At 37.2% G+C, this 23,505-nt stretch overlaps 1 protein-coding gene across 1 annotated transcript in view; it reads left to right on the top strand.

The window, feature by feature from the left end:
- Positions 1–2,377: 2,377 nt before the first annotated feature.
- DPP4 (dipeptidyl peptidase 4) overlaps positions 2,378–23,505 on the top strand; it is a gene marked incomplete at its 5' end in the record, with an annotated part of 56,680 nt that continues 35,552 nt past the window's right edge. The window contains 10 exons of the mRNA XM_079130374.1: positions 2,378–2,530; positions 4,316–4,397; positions 5,272–5,370; positions 5,783–5,874; positions 7,160–7,240; positions 11,324–11,376; positions 11,495–11,567; positions 12,299–12,419; positions 15,403–15,563; positions 17,139–17,251. Coding sequence (XP_078986500.1) covers positions 2,378–2,530; positions 4,316–4,397; positions 5,272–5,370; positions 5,783–5,874; positions 7,160–7,240; positions 11,324–11,376; positions 11,495–11,567; positions 12,299–12,419; positions 15,403–15,563; positions 17,139–17,251 — 1,028 coding nt within the window. The remainder of the gene's footprint in view (positions 2,531–4,315; positions 4,398–5,271; positions 5,371–5,782; positions 5,875–7,159; positions 7,241–11,323; positions 11,377–11,494; positions 11,568–12,298; positions 12,420–15,402; positions 15,564–17,138; positions 17,252–23,505) is intronic.

The following is a 23,505-nucleotide window of genomic DNA, read 5'->3' as shown; positions in this document are numbered from 1 at the left end:
TTAAATTCTACTTTCTACAAAGCCCTAGAGCACAGACACAATACATCCAATTTCTTCACCACCATATGCAGGGTGCCTTTCCTCCAGTGTCCAAAAAAATCTTTTCTGCCTAAACCTTCATCAGAGTAACCTTTACTCTGCATGTTTCTACCACCATTTTTATCATGACCACTTATAATAACTTCTAAGAAGACTGAAGCTATCTCTACAGTTTCCCTCTTCTTTTGAGCCCTCACCAGAATCTCCCTAAATGCTCCATTCTTAGTAATACAGGCTTTTTCTAGCATGCAATTCAAAATTACCTAGCCTTTACTCATTACCCGGTTCCCAAATTCATTCCGCATTATCAGGTATGTGTTTATAGCAGCACTTCACTTCTGTGGTACCAATTTCTGTCTTAGTCCTTCTGTACTGCTATAACAGAATACCTAAAACTGGAAAGTTTATAAAGAATAGAAATTTATTTCTTACAGTTCTGGAGTCTTGGAAGTCTGAGAAGTCAGGTTCCCTACTTGGTAATATCCTACTCCATTGATGGCATCTCCCTGTAGCTGCTTCCTCACATGGTAGAAGGTACAAGGGCAAAAAGACCTAAGCTAGTTTTCCCAACCCTTTTTAAAAGCACAAACTCATTCATGAGGACAGTGCCTTCAGGATTCAACTATTTCCACAAAAGTTTGTACCTCTTAAACTACTATGATGGGGATTAAGTTTCAACATGAATTTTGAAGGAGATATCATCACTGAAACTATAGCAAAGTTTTAGTAATTTTTTCTAAGGCCCTAAGGCAAGTGAACCAGAATTCTCTGATTTCAAAGCCACCAGCTACTCAATCCCTTCTAGTTTTTGAGTCATTGGAGATGAGTGGTAGTTTGTACATGTTGCTTGGTAATCCGGTCACAGGATCTGAGAATCCTTCTGATCAATTTCTTTTACTATATGGATTTTTCTGCCTCTGTCCCCATGTCAAAGCTGTTGTGATAGCACAAATTCTGAAGTGACACCCATGTTATTTGTTTGTATCCATTATAGATACAAGCATCAATATGAAATGTTAACTGATTACCATATGGAGCACAGGAGCTCCATAACCAGATACCTCCTTTGTCTGTTTTTTTGAACAACTTTATGCTTGTGTGAGCTGTAAAGAGCATATTTCCTGTTAAAAGTATTTTATTAGCCATTTTATACCAAAAATTTTATAAGTATAAATATTATAAGTCAGAGTTTAAGACAGATTAAAAATAGTTTCTTAATAATGAGGGTGGGAGGGTTGGGAGGGAGAGAAGAATAGGGGAACTTTAGACTATGTAGAAGGAAATGAGGGGGGTATAAAAAATGGTGGAATGAGACAGACATCATTACTCTATGTACATGTATGATTACACAAATGATATGAATCGACATCATGTACAACCATATAAACGAAATGATGTACCCTATTTGTGTACAATGAATCAAAACGCAGTCTGTAAAAAATTAAAAGATAAATAAAAAAAGAAAAAAATAGTTTATTATGAATGGGCATACGAGTATTCAAAATATGCTGTAGTTATTCAGTAAATATTTTGTCCAAACATGAAACTACATTATTTTCTTATTTGGACTTTATTGTTCTGGAACTTTTATTCAGAAGTAATTTTGATCCTAAAGCAAGGATTATTAAGATACCACCATTTGATGAGAATTTCTTATTAGGTTAACCACTTTAAATGATGTTAGTTACCTTTTAAGTCTGATAAAAATGTTCTTTCCCTGTGGTTCAACCTAAGAGTTGCTCTATCCAAATAAATAAAACATAACCTTTTTCTTTTAATTTTTAATTAAAGAAGATTTGAATCTAAGATTTTTTGCATGAGATGATGGGTAACATATGATTAACTGCTTTACTTGGCTAGCACAGTGCTTTGAACCGATAGTCACATGAACGACATGTCCCAGGTCGCACCAGGAAAACCACACAAGCAGCCAAAGACCTTCATCTGTTGCTGCAGCAGTGCCCTGTCAGTGAACAAGTAGACGAGGAAGAAGAAACATGAGCATGTCCTATAAGAGTTTGACAGAATAGGTTGTAACTTGGCAGCAAACTATGAACTTGCTAAAGGTCAAAACCTGGACTTGGCACTCACATCTCACAGAACTCGCTTATCTAGATGTTTCCAAACTGTCTTCCAATGTGCCCTGCTTATCAAATGGCAAGGCAAAAAACAGGGAACATTTGTTGTTCTACTTGCTCCAATTTAGCCATGCTGCTCTGGGACTAGGTAGCTAATACAGAGAAACCAGGTTGCAGGGTTATTGTAAGGCAGTTGAATGAACTTGACTCAAGCCAAAGTAGGGGTGGGCCTCACAGGATACCCTGGCCTTAGCGAGAGTATGCCATCAACCTTCATAGCTGGGACATCAGCAGATGGATGCACAGAGACCATCGTGAACAGAAAGGAGCCAACTGTGGTAGAGATGATGGTGTACAAAAGCCATGGGCTGGTGAAAGAACAAATCCAGGGAAGTCATAGGAGTGCAGGAGAGGTAAGTACTCAGTGAGGAAGGCTTTGTGAATGGAAAGAGCAGCCCTCTGGACACTGGGAGATGTCACAGGAATTTTTGCCTCAGTTTTTTCCAGATGTAAGGGTGTTGCCCTCAAAAACCACGGATGAGTATAATTACAGCAGGTAGTACTCAAATGAGATAGTACGTGTGTGATCTATTATAGGTGTTCAGTTCATTCCCTTCTTACAAAGTCAAGAAGCAGTGATGGTTGTTCTATGTCGACAGGACTGTTTTGTTAAGTATTTATATATGTATGTGAGTATACATAAACACTGTTCTCTTTTCTTTATGTTCAGGTAGATATCCATATCAACACACGAAAGTAGAACTTTTTTTTTGTGAATGTCTATGACCATCTATACCTCTATTTATACTAATTTGGGATGTGTTTTTTGTCTGCTTTAGACTAATGGGTCTTGATAGCAGGGTATTTTTCAATAATAGTTACCAGATAGTGTTTGTTTTATAACTATTGGATGTATGAAAAAAGAGCTGGGTACATACAGTTAAGGGCATCAGTGAACAAATTCAGATTTGTAGTTACTATCCCCGTGTGAGTTTCAAATATTTTCTGTAGCATAAGACTTTATTTCTTGTTTGAAGGTTGACAAGCCCAAGTGCTGATTTCATGCACTTTCTATATTTCTACTAACTAGCATGCATATCTTACTAGCTTTCAAACTTCCATAATGTATTTAACAAACTAGGTTTAAACAAAATCAATGATGTTGTAAAGTGAAATGTAGCAGAGTTATCTATCAAAATGGAAGGTTTTATAGGCAGATACAAAACTATTACCAGATAAGGTCTACCGGAATAAAATCTCAAGACTACCTTTTGAAAGAACATTTCCTGTTAGAGAATTACCTTCCCATAAGTTGTGAAAAATTAACAAGAGAAGGTGCTGCTGGAGGAGATATCGGAGTGCTATGATGGGGCTGATTGTGTGAGTGAATGTTTGCTATATGTGGCAAAAGTCAAGCATTTGGGAAAAGACATTGAACTCTCTGTGAGCAGTGGACAGCCTCTGGGATTGCAGAAAAATCACATTGTTTCAATTATGATTGTACGATAAAATCCCATGTTAATCAACTAAAACCTTTGTGTGTACTTGCACACTATGGCATCAAACTGTGCTAGGTGTTGAGAAGTGATGCAAAAAAATATTTTTAAAAAAGACCCTGTCTTAAAGAATATGTAGCCTAGCTGAATAGAATACTCAAGCAGGAATGGAAAATGGTTGTCAACATAAGTCATGAAATGACAAGAGCCAAAAGAGTCTGGGAGAAAAAGTCAGAAGAAGCAGAAATGAAATCTTCATGAAAGAGATAGGAGTCAGAGGGAAGAAAGCAGTGGAATTCAACCCAGAAGACTGACTTGGGACAAAAAGTAGAGGTGAGAAAGTGGAAGAGGGTCTCCTGGGTTCAGTGGGCAAATCATGTGACAGGTTGAGAGTTTCTGCAGGAAGTAGACCTGAACCTGCAGAGAGAGAGAGTCATGTTGGACTGGGAGGCTGCCAATGCCAGGCTAAGGCATTTCTGTCTTCCTATAGGCAATGGAGAAATATGGAAGGCTTTCATCAGGGTGAAAGTGATATTAGAAAAATCTCTCCAATGATAGTGCAGAAAATGGATTGGGTTGAATGAACCTGATGGTAGGGATGACTGGAAAGAGATTTCTCAGAAAGCATCTGCAGGTTCAATGAGATGGAAGTGATAGGAAAAGAGAAGGAGATATCAAAAATGTTTCAGATTTTGAATTTAGGTCCCTAGTAGCAGAACACAGAACCACACAGATTCCACCAAGTTCAAGGAAAAGCCGTGTGAGAAACAAAGATCCCTGAAGGGTGTGATGAGAATGTCTTAAAGGTCTCTGAGGGGCAAGAGGGCTTGGAAATGGACCTCAGGGACTCAGCAGAGTGTGATGTGTCTGTGCCGTCCACTAGAGTAGTTATTAGTCACATGTCCATATGCAGGTATTGAACTTGAAATGCACCTAGTCAAATTGAAACATGCTGTGAGCAAAAACTCAGATTTGAAAGAGTGGATATGAAAAAAGACCGTGAAAGAACTCATTAATAACATTTAATATTAATTACATGTTGAAATAATATTTTCAATATGTTAACCTAAGTAAAATATGCTATTGTAATTAATTTTACCTTAAATATTTTTCAAGTGTGACTCACATTTTATTTCTATTGTCCATTGCTGATCTAGATGTTCACGTTGAAGCTCACCAGTACAGTACAGTGAACACATAATTATGCTTTATAGTTTAAAAAAATGTTTTTGGCCATACTGGGGATTGAACCTAGGGATACTCTACCATTGAGCTATATCCCCAGCCCTTTTTATTTTTTATTTTGAGAAAGGGTCTTGCTAAATTGCTGGGACTGGCCTCCAATTTAGAATCTTCCTGCCTCAACCAACCAAGTCTCTGGAATTACAGGCATGCGTCGCTAAACACATTTTGATAACATTCATCCAGTATGAAATATTTCAAAATGTGCCTTGCATTTTTCGAGTGTATCTTTACTGGTGAGCAGGTGCTTAGATGTGCAGGGGGTTGTGTCAGGCTAGATTTGGGCAGTGCTAAGTGCTTATAGAGAAGGAACCATATCTCCTCCTCTCATATTACAGAGATTCATTTTTTTATTTTAGCCAAAACTTAGATTATTCTATAGTATTGAATATTTGACTTGTTTTTTCTTCAACCAGCCAATGATGCTGCAGCTGATAGTCGCAGAACTTACTCACTAACTGATTACTTGAAAAACACTTTCCGAGTGAAGGTCTACTCCTTGCGGTGGTTTTCAGGTAAGAATTTATTTCACGGTGGTGCACTTTTTTGCTTATGTCCATCCTGGTTAGCTTGAGTTGTGGGGTGCTTTTATGGCACTGAAAAGATATAATCCTTGCTTTTAAAAACTCCCTGGAGAGTTTTTTTTTTTCCTTCTACTTAGGGTGCAAAGGGCAAGAACACAGAGAGAAACCAAAGAATTTCCTTAACACGGAGTATAAAAAGTTAAATGCAAATTGAAACTTGACACTTATGATGGAAGATCGAACAAGTACTAGTGTAGTATTCACCTTTCATGTTTTTCCAATCTAGAAATGTTTATTTAGTACTTGTGTAAACTGAAATCTTAAAATTTATTGCATAATTTTTAGCTGATGCAAATGTTTAATGGCAACTTGAAATACTAATGTGACTCTTTTCTCTCTTTAGATCATGAATATCTCTACAAACACGAAAATAATATCTTGCTATTCAATGCTGAAAATGGAAACAACTCCACTTTCTTGGAGAACAGTACATTTGTATGTTTCACCACCTAATTAAATCATGCATGAAATTCTAGGGATTTTTTTTTTTCATGAATTCTATCTTCTTTTCCATGAATACTCTCCTTTCTCATTGCCTTGTATTCTCTGCAGCATATAATACAGTGGATCTTTCTCTCCTTCAAATGCTCCCTGCCTTCACTACTTTTTAGTCTACTTTGATGATTCCTTCTCTGCTCATATTTTTACATGTAAGTGCTCCTTTCAGCTCTGTCTTCACTTGCTGACCTCTTTCCTCATTGTATCTGTCTTTGGTGAATTCCATGCACTTCCACAGATCCTGTGCTCTCCTTTCTAGCTTTTGACACTGACCTCTTCCCAGGATCCAAACTTCAATTTCTGATAACCTGCCAACTCCTGCCTGTGGATGACCTGCAGATCTTTTAAATTCAGCATCCCAGTCTTAACTAGTTATCTCCCCTTCACTGTCTGAGCAAGCTGAAAGCATCTTATTTCTCTTGCCAAGTTCCCTGTCTTAATTCTCCTCCCAGTCACTTAAACTAGAAACATCACATTCCTCTCTGACTCTCCTGTCATGCCCTATAATTAGCTACTCAACAAACCCTATCAATTCCCTGTCAAGTAGTTCACAGATTTCTGTTTCCACTTGATAGTCTTAATTCAAACCCTCAATTAATCTTGTGGTAGTGATTGCTCTGACTTGTGCATATCTATTCTGGAGACCAGATCACTTAGCACTGCCCAAATCTAGCCTGACACAACCCCCTGCACATCTAAGTGACAGACACTGGGTCATGATTATCTTTGTTAAAAAAAAAAAAAAAAAAAAATAGATAAGATGCTATCACTTTCAAACACAAAAGCAGGTCATAGTTCCATGTCTTATATTTCAGTCCAGCTCTTCCTAGTTTGATGCCCTTACACTGTGTTTACGTATCCATACTATATTCGGGTCACCCATAACCCTTAAATATCCCCCAAACCTGTGTGATCTTTCCCACACCTTGATTTTTGCTCATGCTGCCCTTCCTGTGGAGGAATTTCTCTCTCTGCTCCTAATCCCCACCCTCACAGCCATCCTTCATTGGTTAGAATTAATCCTTGTCCACCGTCACCCCCACCCCCAGCTTTCTAACACTGATCACCTCATGTCATGGTCATCTGTGTGGGTTACAGTGCCATCTCTCCTGGATGCTCCCAAGCCACAAACCATATGTCTAGAACAGTGCCCTCTATGTGGTAAGTGCTCAATGATGGCAGTTACGTTGTCCAACTTTTCTTTCTTCTACTTGATTGACAGGAAGACTTTCCACATTCCATTAGTGATTATTCAGTATCTCCTGATGGGCTGTTCATTCTCTTAGAATACAACTATGTGAAGGTAAAAGAAATGCTTTCTGTGACATTTAAAGAAATGTATGAATATGTTATTTTGTAACTAATTTCAAGTGTATGCAGCATTTTAAGATGGACACCTAAGTAATATAATAGTCACTAAAAACTCATTAGTTCAACATCAAAAAATTGTTCTCATAAAAGACAAGTCCAACTAATGTTTCAAAGGAAATTTATTTTTAGTGCTTTCAAATACTAAGAAGTGTAATTAGTATTGTATTATAGAACCAATAACATAAGTTAATAAAATTGTAAAAGGCATTTATTGTATAATTTTAAGGTAAGTGTACATGTCTGACTTGTACATCAGGTGCTTTGACTCCTTACATCCTTCGTCTTAGCTTTACATGTAGTAAGACCTTCAGTAAATATTTGCTTGGAAAAGTTAAACCACCCATCCTCCAGAAGAGACCCTAAGATGCCCCAGACCTCCTCCCAACCTTCATATCCCTCCATACACAACCATTCTAAGAAAGAGAGCCTCTGCTTTGTCACCAAGAGCACTGAGCCTCCTCTAGTCACCGACGCAATGTGGAATTCTCAGACGCTCAGGAAAAGCCAGTACTTGATCATACATCCTCTTTATGTTTAGCATAAAAAAAATCAATTGTAACTTTGCAGCTTTTTGGTTACTCATGGAGTTGACAACAGTTGTCGAAGAGAGGAATTTTGAAGACAAGTAGGAAAGATTGAAAACCTGTAGAGATACTCTGTATTGAAAATGAAATACAAAGCTGGGAATTCCTATCCTTGACTTTTTCTCTCTGGGATAAATAATATCAAATGGCCTTATCTCACACACCAACACTGCTGTACTCAGGCCAAGCAAAGCATCCAATACTCCATTTACCATCTCAGGATGGAGACTCTCAATCATAATATTTACCCTGCTTCCACAGTGCTGAGCTCTGTTTCCTGGATATGAAGACTCTCTGATTATATTCTGCTAAACCCATCAACTGTAAGCAAATCAGAATCCTAAAACATTTCTATTTTCAATTAATAGATTCATTTGTGTGATTCAGTGCTTCTTATTGCTACCCATAAGATAAATTTACTTGAAGAACTTTTTAAAAATTCTCATAGTCCAGTTTCAATACCAAGGTCAATAAATTGCAGTCTCTAGGGTAAATCTGGCATCAAAATTTTATTTAATGTTATACATTATTCTAATGGGCAGCCAGAATTGAGAACCACTGAATAACAGTTGTCTGTATTAAAAATAACATACAAATTTAGTGCATTATAGTTATACATAATAGTGGGGGTTTCGTTTGACATATTCATAGATGTACATACCATAGTTTTCTCCATTTTTATCCCCAGTACTGCCCATTTCCTTCCTCCCTTCCCTTTATAAGCCTCTCTCCCCTGTTGAGGCCTGATTTATGATTCCTGCTTCTCCTCACTCAACTTCATTATACCTCTTGGCACATCACACTGTGATCCAGTGGTTATAGTTTACTTGCCTATACGGCCCCCCATTGAACTAGGAGCTACTCAAGGAGAGAAATGACTGGTAGATGATAGCTTTCTGTCTTCACAGGCTAAATAGACTGATGAGTTTGTTTAAGAAAAGAAGTAAACATACTAAACATTTTGGGTTTCCTTTCATACCCTTTTATACCCATGATGGTTTTGTCATTCCAAAACAAACTCAGCTCTTAATATTTCTAGCAGATACCACATCTTTTGGCTTTAGCAAGTATTATGCTCAAGGTTGCCCAGAAACAAGTATGGGGTGTGTCAGAATAAGCCAGGATTCAGGGAAAAAAACTGTGTGACCTACGGGAAGTGGCAATTTGATAAATACTCGTTGACTTGAGAACATAAAAGGAGGAGAAATGATTAGTAGTTATGGTTTGGAGCCCTTATCTTGTGTCTCAGCTCTGCTATCATGTAGCTGGGTGTCCTTCAGCTGCTCATTTCATCTATCTCATCCTCAGTGATACAGTTTGAACTTTATTGTAATTTCATTTATTTCTTTTGTACCCGCTACATAACTTACACTAGACTCAAGGTAAGTAAAGATGAATAAGACCCAATTTTCATATTAAGAATATGGTCGGGGATACAAACATATTGGACAAGGAATTTCTTTTAAAATATATTTATTGTTTATTATACAAGTAAAGATTGTAATTTTTATGAATGCAAAGATGTCATCATATACAGACTCTTTATCCTCATATGTCTCAGTCATTTCCCCCTTTTTTGTTTGGCTCCCCAGAGTTAGTGTATGTGTCATCATATTTTATATATTTTTCCTTGTTTATATAACTCTGAGAAAGTATATGGGGATTCTTTTTAGTTATTGCTTAATTTATAAAAATGGAATTCTATTTTCATATTTTTCTTTAAGTTTCATTTCTTAATGCTACCATGTGAAATTCCTTCCAAGTCATAGCTCTAATTTATTTTCTAAAGAAATTAATAGGCTTTATATTTTTAGAGCAGCTTTAGGTTTCCTGAAATTAAGCAGAAAATTCCTAGATGTTCCTCATCCCTTCTTCCCCAGTTTTTCCCTACAATTGACATCTTCATTACTTGGGGTACATTACTTAACACCTGAACAGTCAATATCAATACATTATTATTAACTCAAGTGAATAGTTTACGTTAGGGTATAGTCTGTGGATTTGGGAAAATGTATAATGTGATCCACCACTGTAGTATCATAAAGAGCAGTTTCACTGTGCCAGAAAGTCCCCTGTCTTCAACCTGTATGTCCCTCTTTATCCCCTTTATCCCAAGCAACCGCTGGTTTTTTTTTTTTTTTTTTTTTTAACTGGTTTCGTCCTTTGGTCTTTTCCAGAAAGTCATATGGTTAATACAGTGTATAATCTTTTGTATTGGCCATTTCATGCAGCAATATACATTTAAGATTCTCCCAGTCTTTTTTTGTGACTTGATAGCTTGTTTCTTTCTATCATAGTATCCCATTGTATGAGTTTACTACAGTCTGTTTATCCTTTCACCTATTGTTGAAGGCTTTCTTGGTTCGAAGATTTGTCAATTTCGAATAAACCTGCTGTAAACATTTGTGTGAAGGGTTTTTGTATGGGCAAACATTTTCATTCATTTGGATAAATAACAGGGAGTTCACTGATAGTTATTTGGACTTAGTGTTTTATGTTAAAGCTTTTATTTATGAATTAAATTTGTTCATAAAATGTAAGATTTCATACTTTTTTCTCACTATTATTAAGGTTTTTTTTTGAAGGAACTTTTTGTTTTTTGTGCTTTTTATAATTTATTGGCAAAAATGTTCATAATACTCTCGTAATCTTTTGATGCCTGTAGAATCTTTTGTGATGTCCCATTTTTTGTTTCTGATATTGGACAGTTGTATTTTCTTTCCTTCTCACTTTCATGGTGTTAACAATTTTACTAGTCTTATAGAATCAATTTTTGACTTTATTATGGGTTCTCTATCTGGTCATTGCTCTTAAATTTATTTCTTTTCTTCTAGCTACTTTAGGTTTAGTTTGATTTTCATTTTCAGTCTCTGGAGATGGTTGTTTAAAAATTGATGATATATGTATTTAATTTTAATACATATTACCAAGTAGGTTTCAAAAAATCTTTAGCACTTGGCATTTTTACCATCAATGTACAAAAGTAAACATTTTTTTCCATGTTTTCACCAAGAGAATCATGTCTTTTAAATATTTTGCAAGTGTGATGGGTGAAAAGTGACAATTTACATTTTCCTAGATAGGCACCTTATATGCTATGCCAAATGCTAGGGGTAGTGTTGTGCAACAATTGATAGCTCATTTCTTTTTATCACTTTGACCCTTTGGCTCACTGGGTTGCTGGGAAGGCTTCTTGGAGGAGATGATGCCAGAGAAAAGTTATAGGTGAAGTTCAGAGAAGTTTGTAACAGATGGCTACAGTATACTTTAAAATTCTAAAATTCTAGGAATCTAAATAGAGAATTATAATATAAAATGAAATTTGAGGGTTATACAATCACATCTTATTGTACCTGTCCTCTTAAGCTCTCGTGGTAAGTGACCAAACTACTAAGAATCACACAAGCCTGAAATGTTTGTTTTCTTTCTAGCAATGGAGGCATTCCTACACAGCTTCATATGACATTTATGACTTAAGTAAAAGGTCAGTGAAATTTCCCCATAAAATCTATGAGACTTTTTTAGTGTACTTTGTTTTTCAAAAAGGAAATCCCACTGTGAGTTATCCTTTTGGCAATGTTTCCTTTTATCTTTTTTTCCAGGCAGCTGATTACAGAAGAGAGAATTCCAAACAATACACAGTATATTACATGGTCACAGGAAGGTCATAAATTGGTTAGTGAATCTTTCCTGTCATCAGGAAAATATCAACTCCAACATTTCATATGTAGAAGTTACTAACCCTGATATAAGGCAGACACTTTAGGAAGCCAATAATTCACTATAAAATATAGTGTAATTACCCAAGACAGTATTTTATTAATCTGACATAATAAATACAATTCCTGAAAGTTTCCAAACTTCTATTAGAGAATTGTTTATTTACTGGGAAAATGCTCTTTAAACTGAAGTTCTAATTGTCTGTTTTACTTAGATATTGAGTCACACCTGCATTCTGCTAGTTTGGTGAGCTTCTGGGTTACTGTAGATATCTCCATATTCTACGGTGCTAGGAGAGTGTCAGAATTCCAAAGGAATTTAAATAATGCAGATGAAATCCCTCTCCAAGCATGCAGCTGCACTCCCTCAGCTCCCACCCAAGAGAGAAACCCACAAGCTCATATCATCCTGTAAAAGAGGTCCAGTCTGCTAGTTTTCTGCATATACTTAAGCATCCAAATCACAGTAGTTGTAAACTTCTCATTTTTAATACATTAAGAATGTGTTTAGTGTTATTGGGAGATTGTAGTCATTTAAGTATGGGAAGGAGGGAGTAAATGACTCTTGTTGCTCAAATTGACTCTAATGATGGTATCATTAGACTTTCACAGATCAGTGTTTTTAAGATTCCAGGATAAAATATAGCATGATATTATTGATAGCCAATACATTTTTCCATTTTTCAGGCATACGTTTGGAACAGTGATATTTACGTTAAAATTGAACCAAATTTACCAAGTCAAAGGATCACATGGACTGGAAAAGAAGACATAATATATAATGGAATAACTGACTGGGTTTATGAAGGTAGGGACTAAAGCTCTCTCAAATCAGAAAATGTAGAAGCTTTTAAAAATACTTAAACATTTCTTTTAAAGTGAGAATATTTGATGAGATTCAAAATCAACTGCATTTTTTAAAATGTCACTAATCCAATTTAGAACTCACAACACCAGGTAGCTCATGGACCAACAATGTCTTCACAGTAACCAGGACTGCCCTGTCCCAATGGTCACACAATGCTCTGCTTGTCTTTGGTTAACTGCGACAAAGAGCCTTTCTGTGTAGGTAACTTTTCTGGCTTTAATGGGACACAAAAGCTCCAGATTAATATCAAATGTTTCTCTACTGAGACCAACCTAACCCAGAAGTTTCTAAAGAAAAGTAATACCCCCATAACATTTAAAAAGATGCTAAAATATTGTCTGGAGGTTGGCAAGAAGCAGGGAAGAAAGAGCCTGTTTTATAGAGAGTCTGTGTTCATTTGAACTTGGACAAAGTGTGATTTTTCAATTTTAAAGAAGAAAAAAGTAATTAGAAAGGCTTAGGAAAAAATGAGTGAAAGAATAAAATTTTTAAATGTTAAAAGCAACATTGTGTTTTTAGGAAAGAGAGTTTTAGAAACTATTAGGAAAGCATTTGAGAAACTTAGAAAATATTAGAAAAACATTTCCAGATCTACCATTGCCAAGATGAAAGGCATTTTGAGACCATTCCAAACTGTTCACGAGGTTGCCTCATACTTATTAGGAAGACTCATCCTTATTTCATCCTATTATTTATTCTCTTCATGGCTAAAAATATAGTTTGAGTTCACGATTTAATTTTGATGCTTACCCTGTCCAAGTTAAGTTTGATTAAAGGATGACATTATAAGAACAACCACAAATACTATTGACAGAGAGATAAATTTCCATTGCCCAAAGGAAGTGTTTGAATAAAACTTTTAATGAAATTTACTAATATTAGCTATTAGATGTTCTTAAATAGTTATATACCATGACATAGATGATACTCAGGGCTTATCAACATTGAGTGGGCAAAGCCTCTTTCCCAAGCTGTGGCTCTCCCTCAGGAAAAGCTGGATTCTTTAAGAACACAGCTAATATAGCTAATATGTAACATTCTTTCTAAGGTAGGTAATTTTATGTATTTATAACTGAGTCATTACATATAAAAAAAAATCACAGCTCCAATGTGGGCCTTTTTCTAAAAATGGCTCTTCAGTCTACAGAGGTAACTTATTACCTTATCAGTATGGAAAATCAATGTGGAAAAATATATTCTGCCTTCCAAATAAATACTAGTTGAAACATCATCTGTACCTGTATTAAAAAGTAATTTTACAAACTAAAACCTTGCACTAATCGTACTTATTTTATGCATTTGAAGTTGTATTGTAGACTAGAATCAGTAGGTAAAAGATGAGAAATGAGATGTCAATCCAGTACATGAAGAAGTTCTTAGCAGAAACCTTGGACTCGTCATAAGACCTGGATTCTAGTTCTTGTCTTAGGCAAATTTACTGAATTTCTTGAAGCCTCAGTTTTCCTCTTTGTTTAATAGACTATGAATAGACTCTCCTAGGGAATCTCTGTGAAGAACAAGTTAGATGTGTGTTATAAATTATAAATGATTTCAGGAATGTAACTCAATGACATAGATATGAAGCAGTTAGAGAGGGAATAGGCTGCCTTACCAAACAGTAGGTTTTATTACTAGAAATACTGAAATGAAGGCAGAAAGGAGAAACACAGCTTGTCTCAGATCTTACATTGGTTAGTTCTTAATGCTACTAATTATTAGCTTTGTGACCCTAAGCAATTTTCCTACTCTCAGTTAGCCTACCTCATTGTGTTCATCTGTACAGTGGGTTTTTGTATTAACTGGCATAATTAGTGCCAAATTGTTACCAATGCCTCACATATAGATAACAGTCACCAAATTTCAGCAGATCATCATGATAATTGTTACACTTTATTGTTCAACTTATACTGCTACAGCTGCTATTGTTATTATTGAAAATGCATTTTTAAGCAACTTGTAAAGATGTCTTGCCATAGTCATCAGACAGGTGATTGGGATACATAATTTCCTAATCATACATTCTAGTTTCTATGCTTTTGCTCTTATGTCTATATTCATATCATCACATAAGACTCATGAATTAAGTAGGAGTCTCCACTCAGTTGCCTGAACCCTCCATTTCCAGTTGGTGAAAGAGGGTTAGACATTTTTAAAAGCCAGAGAGTGAATGGCCCATGAGTCAACCTCATAATACCTACAGGGAGGAGCTGCCTCTGTCAGATACTAAGAACAAACCCAACAATGTACTGCAAAGCAAGATCTTTCTTTCATTTTCTTCCCTTATGACCTTTTTCCCTCACCCACCAGCATGTATACCAAAGGAAGGTGTGAAACCAAGGGAGTCTTCAGTTTCTAAGATGAGCAAAGGAGATGCTTCTCAGTAGGGGTCTCATCGAGCTCTTGCCATTCTAAATCCATCCTTCCCACACCTTGTTTGTGCCAAGAGTAGTAAGCTCTGGGCACCATATTGGTTTGATAGCCTGGAGCTACACACCACCCACCAGTACCCTGCGGGCTCAGTACAAACTCAGCCCAGTTGGGGAGAGTATGCTGGCATGTTGACTGTTTGAAAATTAGAAAGGAAAATCAGCCTCCTGTGTGAAATTTACTTTTAGTATGTTTTGAGGCATAAATTTAGAGGATTACAAGATAAAGAAAAAATGTAGAGCTTATATTAAATATTGCATGCTAAAATATTCTAAAATGGTCCAATGGGTTACTTATTTTTACAATCCAGATATATCCTCAAAGATTTTATTTTCATTCATTTGTATTACTCTGATTTTGGAAGCCCAGCAAAAGCAAAGTGGTTCATTAGTTGAACTCTACTGTAATTACTAAAGCTAATGAGAACAATATTTTGAATGCCAAAGCCAATTTATCAGCTACTTCTTGTAACAGAACAATTTATGTCTTTTTTCAGAGGAAATCTTCAGTTCCTACTCCGCTCTGTGGTGGTCTCCAAACAGTACTTTTTTAGCATATGCCCAATTTAACGACACAGAAGTCCCACTTATTAAATACTCCTTCTACTTTGATGAGTCGTTGCAGTACCCGAAGACTGTGCAGATTCCATATCCAAAGGTCTGTGCTCCTGTTCGTTCAGTGGTTCTGTGATTTGATGGGAAGAGAATGGTTGCATTTAATCCTTTCCTGCTAATGAAAATATTGTCAGTCTCTCTTCAACAGCTTGCTGTGATTACTCTTGCTGTAGTCAACAGCATCTGGCAATTTTAAAGTATTTTTATTATCCCAGGAAAGAGTGTGATTTAAGGTTTTGTAATTTCTCCAAAAACTTTGAGAAATGACAAGCAGAAAAAGATGGTGAAAATGCTTTTGAGAGAGGTAGGGGGATGAAAATGTTTGAATGAAGGAAAAGAGAGGCTGTAATTGAATCAGAAGCTCATCTCATTTGTAGAAGTTGGAATGTGCCCGAGATGAAGTTGAAAAGCTTGGTTATATATCAGATTGTATTACTAATTAACGGGCTACAGTACATGACTAGTTTTAGTGATTCTATTATAGATTTGGCACTAATGTAAGTTTTTCACATCCTACATTTTTAATAATAGTGTCACATCTTGGTTTTCAAGACTGTTCTCCATCCAGGATGCGTGTTTATTAAAATTGAGAGCTTGGTTAAACAGTACAAACCAGAGAGGGGGGTGGCTAGAAGGAAGCCAGGGATTCTTCATTAGTATCATCATAATAATGGTCACAGTGTCATCTACAAGAAAATCTAATACAGTGATTTTTCAGCAAGCAATTTGGAAAAAGAGATTTTTATTTTTACCAACTCACTTAATTTGCTTTATGAGAAGCTGCCATTTTAGGAAGGGAGAGGAAGTTAAGAGGAAAAAAGATCCGAGACTAAATATGGAGATGTGTTTTCAGTGCAATGTTATTTTTTGATGAGCAAAACTGGCAAAAAAAAAAAAAAAAAAAAAAAAAAAAACCCACCATAAAATGCTCTCACTAAAAAATCATATTATTTCTAACTAATCTGTCAATAGAAGATCTATGTGTATATGTGTATACTTAAAAAGAATTTCTAAGCTTCTGTCATAATATTGACTACAACGCTCTAGCATGGTGAACCTGAATGTGAAGTGAAATGATGGCTGCCTAATTAGCATCATTGGCTCAGGTACTGATTTTACTGGATGGACTGTGTCTCTGGCAGAACGTAAGGTGCTTTCATGGTGACCACCAAAGACATTTTGTCCTAGGGAGTCAGAGTATATTTGCAAATGATTGAATTGATTTTAAGAGATCTATTCTTGCTTGCATGAAGTACATAAATGATGAATATATAAATGTTCATTATTTAAATGGCAGTGTTTTGAACCTTCAGGTTTTACATATATATACATACAAGTGTGTAATATGATTCTGCCTAAACATGAAAACATTCTATCTCCCAACTTTCCCTTATGTTTGTTTTATTAATATTAAATTTCTTTAAGTGTCCTTTGTTATAGTTTTATGGCCATAAAGCCCTGACATTTTTGTGCAGTTTTAAGTTATGTAATGACTGTGTGTGTGTGTGTGTGTGTATGTGTGTGTGTGCATGTGTGTGTGTGTGTGTGTGTGTGTGTGTGTGTGCGCACCACACATGCACATGTATATATACCAATTCTGTGATTGTTTTATTCCCAGGCAGGAGCCGTGAATCCAACTGTAAAGTTCTTTGTTGTAAATATAAACTCTCTCAACTCAACCACCAATGCAACTTCTATGCAAATCACTGCTCCTGCTTCTGTGTCAACAGGGTAAGGCTCTTTCCCTCCATGCTTGGGCTATGGGCAGTTCCACATTTCCTTGGAGAACATTTCAAAAATGAATGGCAGAATTAGTTGCAGCATCGCTGTGTGTCAGCAGACTGGCACTCATTCACTCTTTCATTCAGGACTCTGTTGAAGCCCTACTTCATGCCTTCAGGCTAGGCCCAGTTCTAGTGGTAGACATGCACAGTGAACAGGGCAATAGGAGTAATGGGTATCCTGCAGCCCACACTCAAATTAGAAGAGGCAAATAGCAATAAAATGCCAGATGGTGATCAATATTTTGAGGAAAACCAAGGCATGGCAAAGGCAATGTGGTTGGTGAGGGGAGGTTTGGGAAGACCCCTCTGATAAGGTGAGCAGTGAGAAGTGATTGAAGAAAGGGAGGGATCAGTTCACATGGACACCTGGGTATGCAGGGTTGGACAGAGGAAGAAGCACAAAGGCCCTGCAAGAGGAACATGATGGGGCCTCAGAGGACCTGCAGGGAAGCCAGAGTGACTGGAGCCCCCTTAGTGAGCAGCGTGATAGGAGATAAGGACTGCTCAGAACTCATAGGCCAAGGCAAGACCTGGAGCGGTTCAGAGAAACTGGATTCAATTTAAGAACCCCATGACCCTCATGTGCCCCAAGATATCATTGCTTCAGTCGCCCTGCAGCTTTGGAATACTGCCATTAAGCATCTGCAGAGACATTTGTTTTCCTGTAAAGAAACAATGCTGGGTGAAATTTGTGTCTATCAAGTAGTTCTTTTTCATTTCCACTTCCATTATGTATGTTGGTTTTGTTATTGTTTTTAAATATGAACTAGGATATATTGAATATTTACTATGTGCCAGACATAGGACTTTATCACGTGTATACTTTTTTACACTTTAAAGTAACTCTCTCCTTTCAATTATTATTATTGCATGCCTATTTTCCAAATAAGAAAGTGAAGCCCAGAGGTTAAGAAAAATGGCCAAGTAGCAGTGTGCATTCAAACCTGCCTTTCTGACTGAAAAGAAAGAGATATTACATACACCCCTCAATGAATACAGATGGCGCCCTCAGATTCCTGAAGGTGTTAGCGGAGCAATAGGGAAGCCCGTGATTTCTCTGGGGTTGCATTAACTGTCAGACATGTTATTGTTCTGCACTCTCATTAGTGGTCTTTAGCCTGGTTAGAAATATCTGCATACACTTCTTTATTCAAGAGGGGACTTAATTGTCAGTAAATTAAACACATTTTTTCCCATGACTTTGTTCAAAGGTGTAAAATTTTACTCAACAGTTCTAAAATCTACTGGTCCCATCCAGGGACCTCTTCAACATTGGTTGAAGACTAAGCATGTGCTGTAAAAGTCTGTGTCCTGCTATACACTCCCAAGCATGTGCTGTAAAAGTCTGTATCCTGCTAGCTCTTATAATTGGGGACATGATGTAAAACATTCAGATAAATTTCTGCAAGATTGAAGTGACATAAACACAGACTGGTGGCATTTTGAGGAAGGGAGAACGGTTTTCCATGACCCCAGATTTCAAGGAAAACGTCCTGAAGAATACACAGATGGAGCAGGGCACAGAGAAGAGGAAGGGCACCAGAGTGGAACTAATAGCCCGTAGGAATCTTGGAAAAGCCCAGCAATGCATGGTATAACTTCTTGATTTACAACCAAAGTCTGCTTGCAAAGAGAATGAGCCACAGAAGGCGGTGTATATATCATCGGTAGTTCGTAAACTCTTATTTAAGGACTCAGAAAACTTTGCTCCAGTAAGATATATGCAGAAATGTGCAAAAACCAAATGGACAATTGCCACTGGTGCTTTGTGAGGCTAACCTTGCCCCCTCCCTCTTCTCAGAGTCCCAAGAGATGAAGTAGGTGAATCTGGAGGAGACCTAGAATACAATCAGTCCACTGTGAGAAAGCTGAGGCTCAGACAGGCAAAGTCATTTGTTCAAATCTCACAGCAAATTTTTGTGGGAAATGGGAATAAGACATAGGTCTGTGCTTTCCCAGGATAAAATAGCTAAATAGTGGAGTTAGAATATGTTGAGCACTTGTAAGCTGGACTGAGCTCCATGTTCTGCCCTTGAACACCGTACATTGTCATTTTATAGCCATTTCACAGATGAAGAGACAAAATTGATCCCACTTACAAATCACTTTCCAATGCACAGTTGTGAAGTGCTGAGCTCAGGAAACTTAAGAACTTATTTATTGCCCTCAGTGAATTAATCTTTCTTTCTGCTTTGTAGTTCTTTACGCTAGACTCATGATGGGGCTGTTTCATTCACCATCAATGTTTTATGTGCACTGTATCTTACCAAAAAAAAATTGCTTTGTCAAATGCTACAGGAAAGTGTTGTATAGGGAATTTAAAATATAGCTCTGGTATCTATTAACACTGGTGAGCTTGCAGCTTTTTAAAAACTAGGCTCTAGGACCTCTCTGGGGAAAATGTTCTAGTAGGCACTGCTTTCTGGCCTCATGCAGAGAAAGATCCAGCAGGATCCAGGGAATCCATGAATCCATGCAGGTTATGCCACCTAGTGAACTGCCTGGCACTCTCAGCTGTGCTACCTGTGATTCACTAGTTCCAGGAATGGGTGGCCTTATTATGACCAGCATCTTCCTACCTTCCTCTATCCTTGTTCTTCAGTTTCTTGTCCATGTCTCTTTGTCAAAAGAGCTTCCAACAAGTGAACTCCTGTGGGAGAATGAGGCTGGTTTGTAGTTTTGTTAGAAACTAGCAGAAGTGGGTAGAAATGGGTGGAAGCATTACTTCTCCGATAGCAAGTGAGAAGGGCATCAGGTCACTCTTCCAAGAACACTGGCAAGCTTCCTTGCTACCCTCATTGGTTTAGTACTAAGGTTGATTAGATTAGTTAAGTTGCTAATGTGCAAGGACTACTTGTATTGGGAGTTTTTAGAACTCAAAATATTTAAGAGAAAAAAGCATATGATGAAATAGTACGAAACTCCTATGTTCATTCTTCCCCACCTCCATCCTCCATTATGAATCAGCATCTGCTTATCAAAGAAAACATTCAGCTTTTGGTTTTTTGGGTTTGGCTTATTTTATTTAGCATCATAGCCCCCAGTTCTACCCACTTACCAGTCAATGCCATAATTTCATTCCTCCATAAAGCTGAGTAATATTCTATTGTGTATATGTACCACATTTTCTTTATCCATTCATCTGCTGAAGGGCATCTAGGTTGGTTCCACAGTTAGCTATTGTGAATTGAGCTGCTATAAACATTGATGTGGCTGTTTCACTGTACTATGCTGATTTTAAGTCCTTTAAGTATAAACTAAGGAGTGGGATAACTGGGTCAAATGGTGGTTCCATTCCAAGTTTTCTGAGGAATCTCCGTGCTTCTTTCCATACTGGTTGCACCAATTTGCAGTCCCACCAGCAATGTATGAGTGTACCTTTTTCCCCACATCCTCACCAACACTTATTGTTGCTTGTATTCTTGATAATTGCCATTCTAATTGGAGTGAGATGAAATCTTAGAATAGTTTTGACTTGCATTTCTCTAATTGCTAGAGATGTTGAACATTTTTTCATATGTTTGTTGATCAGTTGTATTTCTTCTTCCATGAAGTGTCTGTTCGGTTCCCTAGCCCATATATTTATTTTTTTGGTGTTAACTTTTTTGAGTTCTTTATATATTCTGGAGATTTGTGCTCTACCTGAGGTGATGTGGCAAAGATTTTCTCCTATTCTGTAGACTCTTTCTTCATGTTATTGGTTGTTTCTTTTGCTAAGAAGAAACTTTTTAGTTTGAATCCATCCCATTTATTGTTCTTGAGTTTATTTCATGAACTTTAGGAGTCTTGTTAAGGAAGTCAGTTCCCAAGCCAACATAGTGAAGATTTGGGCCTACTTTTTATTCTATGATAATATAGTTTAAGGTTTGGTACTGTGATACCTCTTGCTTCACTTTTCTTGCTAAGGATTGCTTTGGCTATTCTGGTTCTCTTAGTTTTCTAAATGAATTTCATGTTTGCTTTTTCTATTTCTATGAATAATGCCATTGGCATTTTAATATGAATTGCTTTAAATCAGTTTAATGCTTTGGGCAGTATGGCCATTTTGACAATATTAATTCTGCCTATCCAGGAGCATGGGAGATCTTTCTATCTTCTAAGATCTTCTTTAATTTCTTTCTTTAGTGTTCTGTAGTTTTCATTGTAGAGGTCTTTCACCTCTTTTGTTAGATTGATTCCCAAGTACTTTATTTTTTGAGGCTATTATGAATAGGACAGTTTCCCTAATTTTTCTTTCAGTAGATTAATTACTGTTGTATAGGAATGCTTTTGATTTATGGTGTTGATTTTATATCCTGCTACTTTGCTGAATTCATTTATTAGTTCTAGAAGTCTTCTGGTGAAATTTTTTGGATCTTCTAAATATAGACTCATGTCATCAGCAAATAGTGATTGTTTGAGTTCTTTTCCTATTAGTATCTCTTTAATTTCTTCTGTCTAATTGCTCTGTCTAGAGTTTCAAGGACGATGTTGAATAGAAGTGTTGAAAGGGGGCATCCTTGTCTTGTTCCAGATTTTAGAGGGAGTGCTTCCAATTTTTCTCAGAGGGGAGTGAAGGGAAGGGAGGGAAGGGGGGGATGGAAAGAATGGTGGAATTAGACAGTCATTATTACCTTATATACATGCATGATTACACTACAGGTGTGACTGTACCATGTTCAGGCAGAGGAAGGAGAAGTTGTGCTCCATTTGCGTACAATGCATCAAAATGCATTCACTGTCATGCCTAACTAATTAGAACAAATAAAAAACTATAGGAAAAACAAAAACAGAATTCTATTTTATTTAGAGCAGTACTTACATTGCCAACTGAATTAAGTCAAGTGTAATGGGGTAGGAACCAATTTTACAGTAGGATTTCCAGTGCCTAGCAGGGTACTTGGGACAAAGCTAGTGCCCATTCCATATGTACAGAACAATTATTTGATGGGTGGATGGATGGATGGATGAATGCATGAATGGGTGGATAAGGTAGGTTTTCCTGGTGACTTTGTTTATAGAGAATAGAAATTCTAATAGTCAGCTCGGAAGACAGCCTTCAAAATGACCTTGCCTAGTAATCCCTCTTTTGTACCTCCTCCCAAACATCTGCAAATTCTGTGACTTGAGGAGGGTGTATTCTACTGAGGCAACCCCACCCAACGTCTGTTAAATGGCTTTGGAGGCCCACCTAACCCAGATGATGACATACCCCACCCCTGTTCTCTCTGAGCCTAGGAGATATAGTAGATAAAGACTTGCTCTCTTGCCTCTGAACAGTGGATGACCTTTGGCCTATAAAGCAGGGTCATCAGATCCTGAGATTGTCACATGAGGAATAAGTAAGCTGGACTGATTTTCCCTGTAAAACTAGGAACACCTGCAAGAAAGGAGGCAAATGAGGGCTTGTGTGTTACCAAGGCTGCATCCCTAAGATCGGCTCCAAATCGCCCCACCCATTCCTCTTCTCAGTGATTTGTCAGCAGACCCAAGAGGGTTGGCATCCTTATCAGAGCAGAGGGTGGCATGGAGCCCGAGGCCAGCACTGGCAGTACGCCTGCTTCCTCTGGTGACTCACTGAATTAATCACTCCACGATTTACAGTTGCTCTTAGTAGCAATTTTCCCTCCAATATTCTTTCCAGTTAGTAACGCATTCCTTATTTTAAGTAGCCTTCATGTTTCCTAAAAGAAACATTTACACAAATTAGGGGCATGAAATCACCCAAAAGGCTTTATTAAATGCCAACACTTTGCCAGGCATTGTGCTAGGACAGTCACTCTACAAGGAGTGTTCCTGTAGTGTGATGTTCAAAATCAAGTCTCTCTCAGTGAATACAAATATGACTTGCTTTATAAAATTTAGTCTATGCCCAACTCTCTAGGAAAAATTAAATAAATTTCATTGTGTGAGGAATTTTATGCTGAAATGAAGCAGCTAGGTGAGGTTAACTGGTAGTTTCCCCAAGCAACAGGTAGAGCTTCTGCAGTGGGAGTCAGCATGAACAGGAAAACTGAAGCCAGCCACTTGATTTGAAAACTGGCTCTAACACCTTCCATTTGGGTGAACTTGGGCAAGTAACTTAACCTCTCTGCACTTCTGTTTCCTCATTTGCAAAACAAGAACTACAAGGATACCTACCTCACACGTGGTCATGGGTTTTTATCAAGCCCTTTGAACGTTTCCTGGCACAGAGTCGATAGCATGTGGGTGTAAGCTCTT

Source organism: Sciurus vulgaris, assembly GCF_902686455.1.
Source record: "Sciurus vulgaris genome assembly, chromosome: 3".
Taxonomy (NCBI): domain Eukaryota; kingdom Metazoa; phylum Chordata; class Mammalia; order Rodentia; family Sciuridae; genus Sciurus; species Sciurus vulgaris.
The sequence above is the reverse complement of the archived record's forward strand: the minus strand, read 5'-3'. Positions and strand labels throughout refer to the sequence as shown.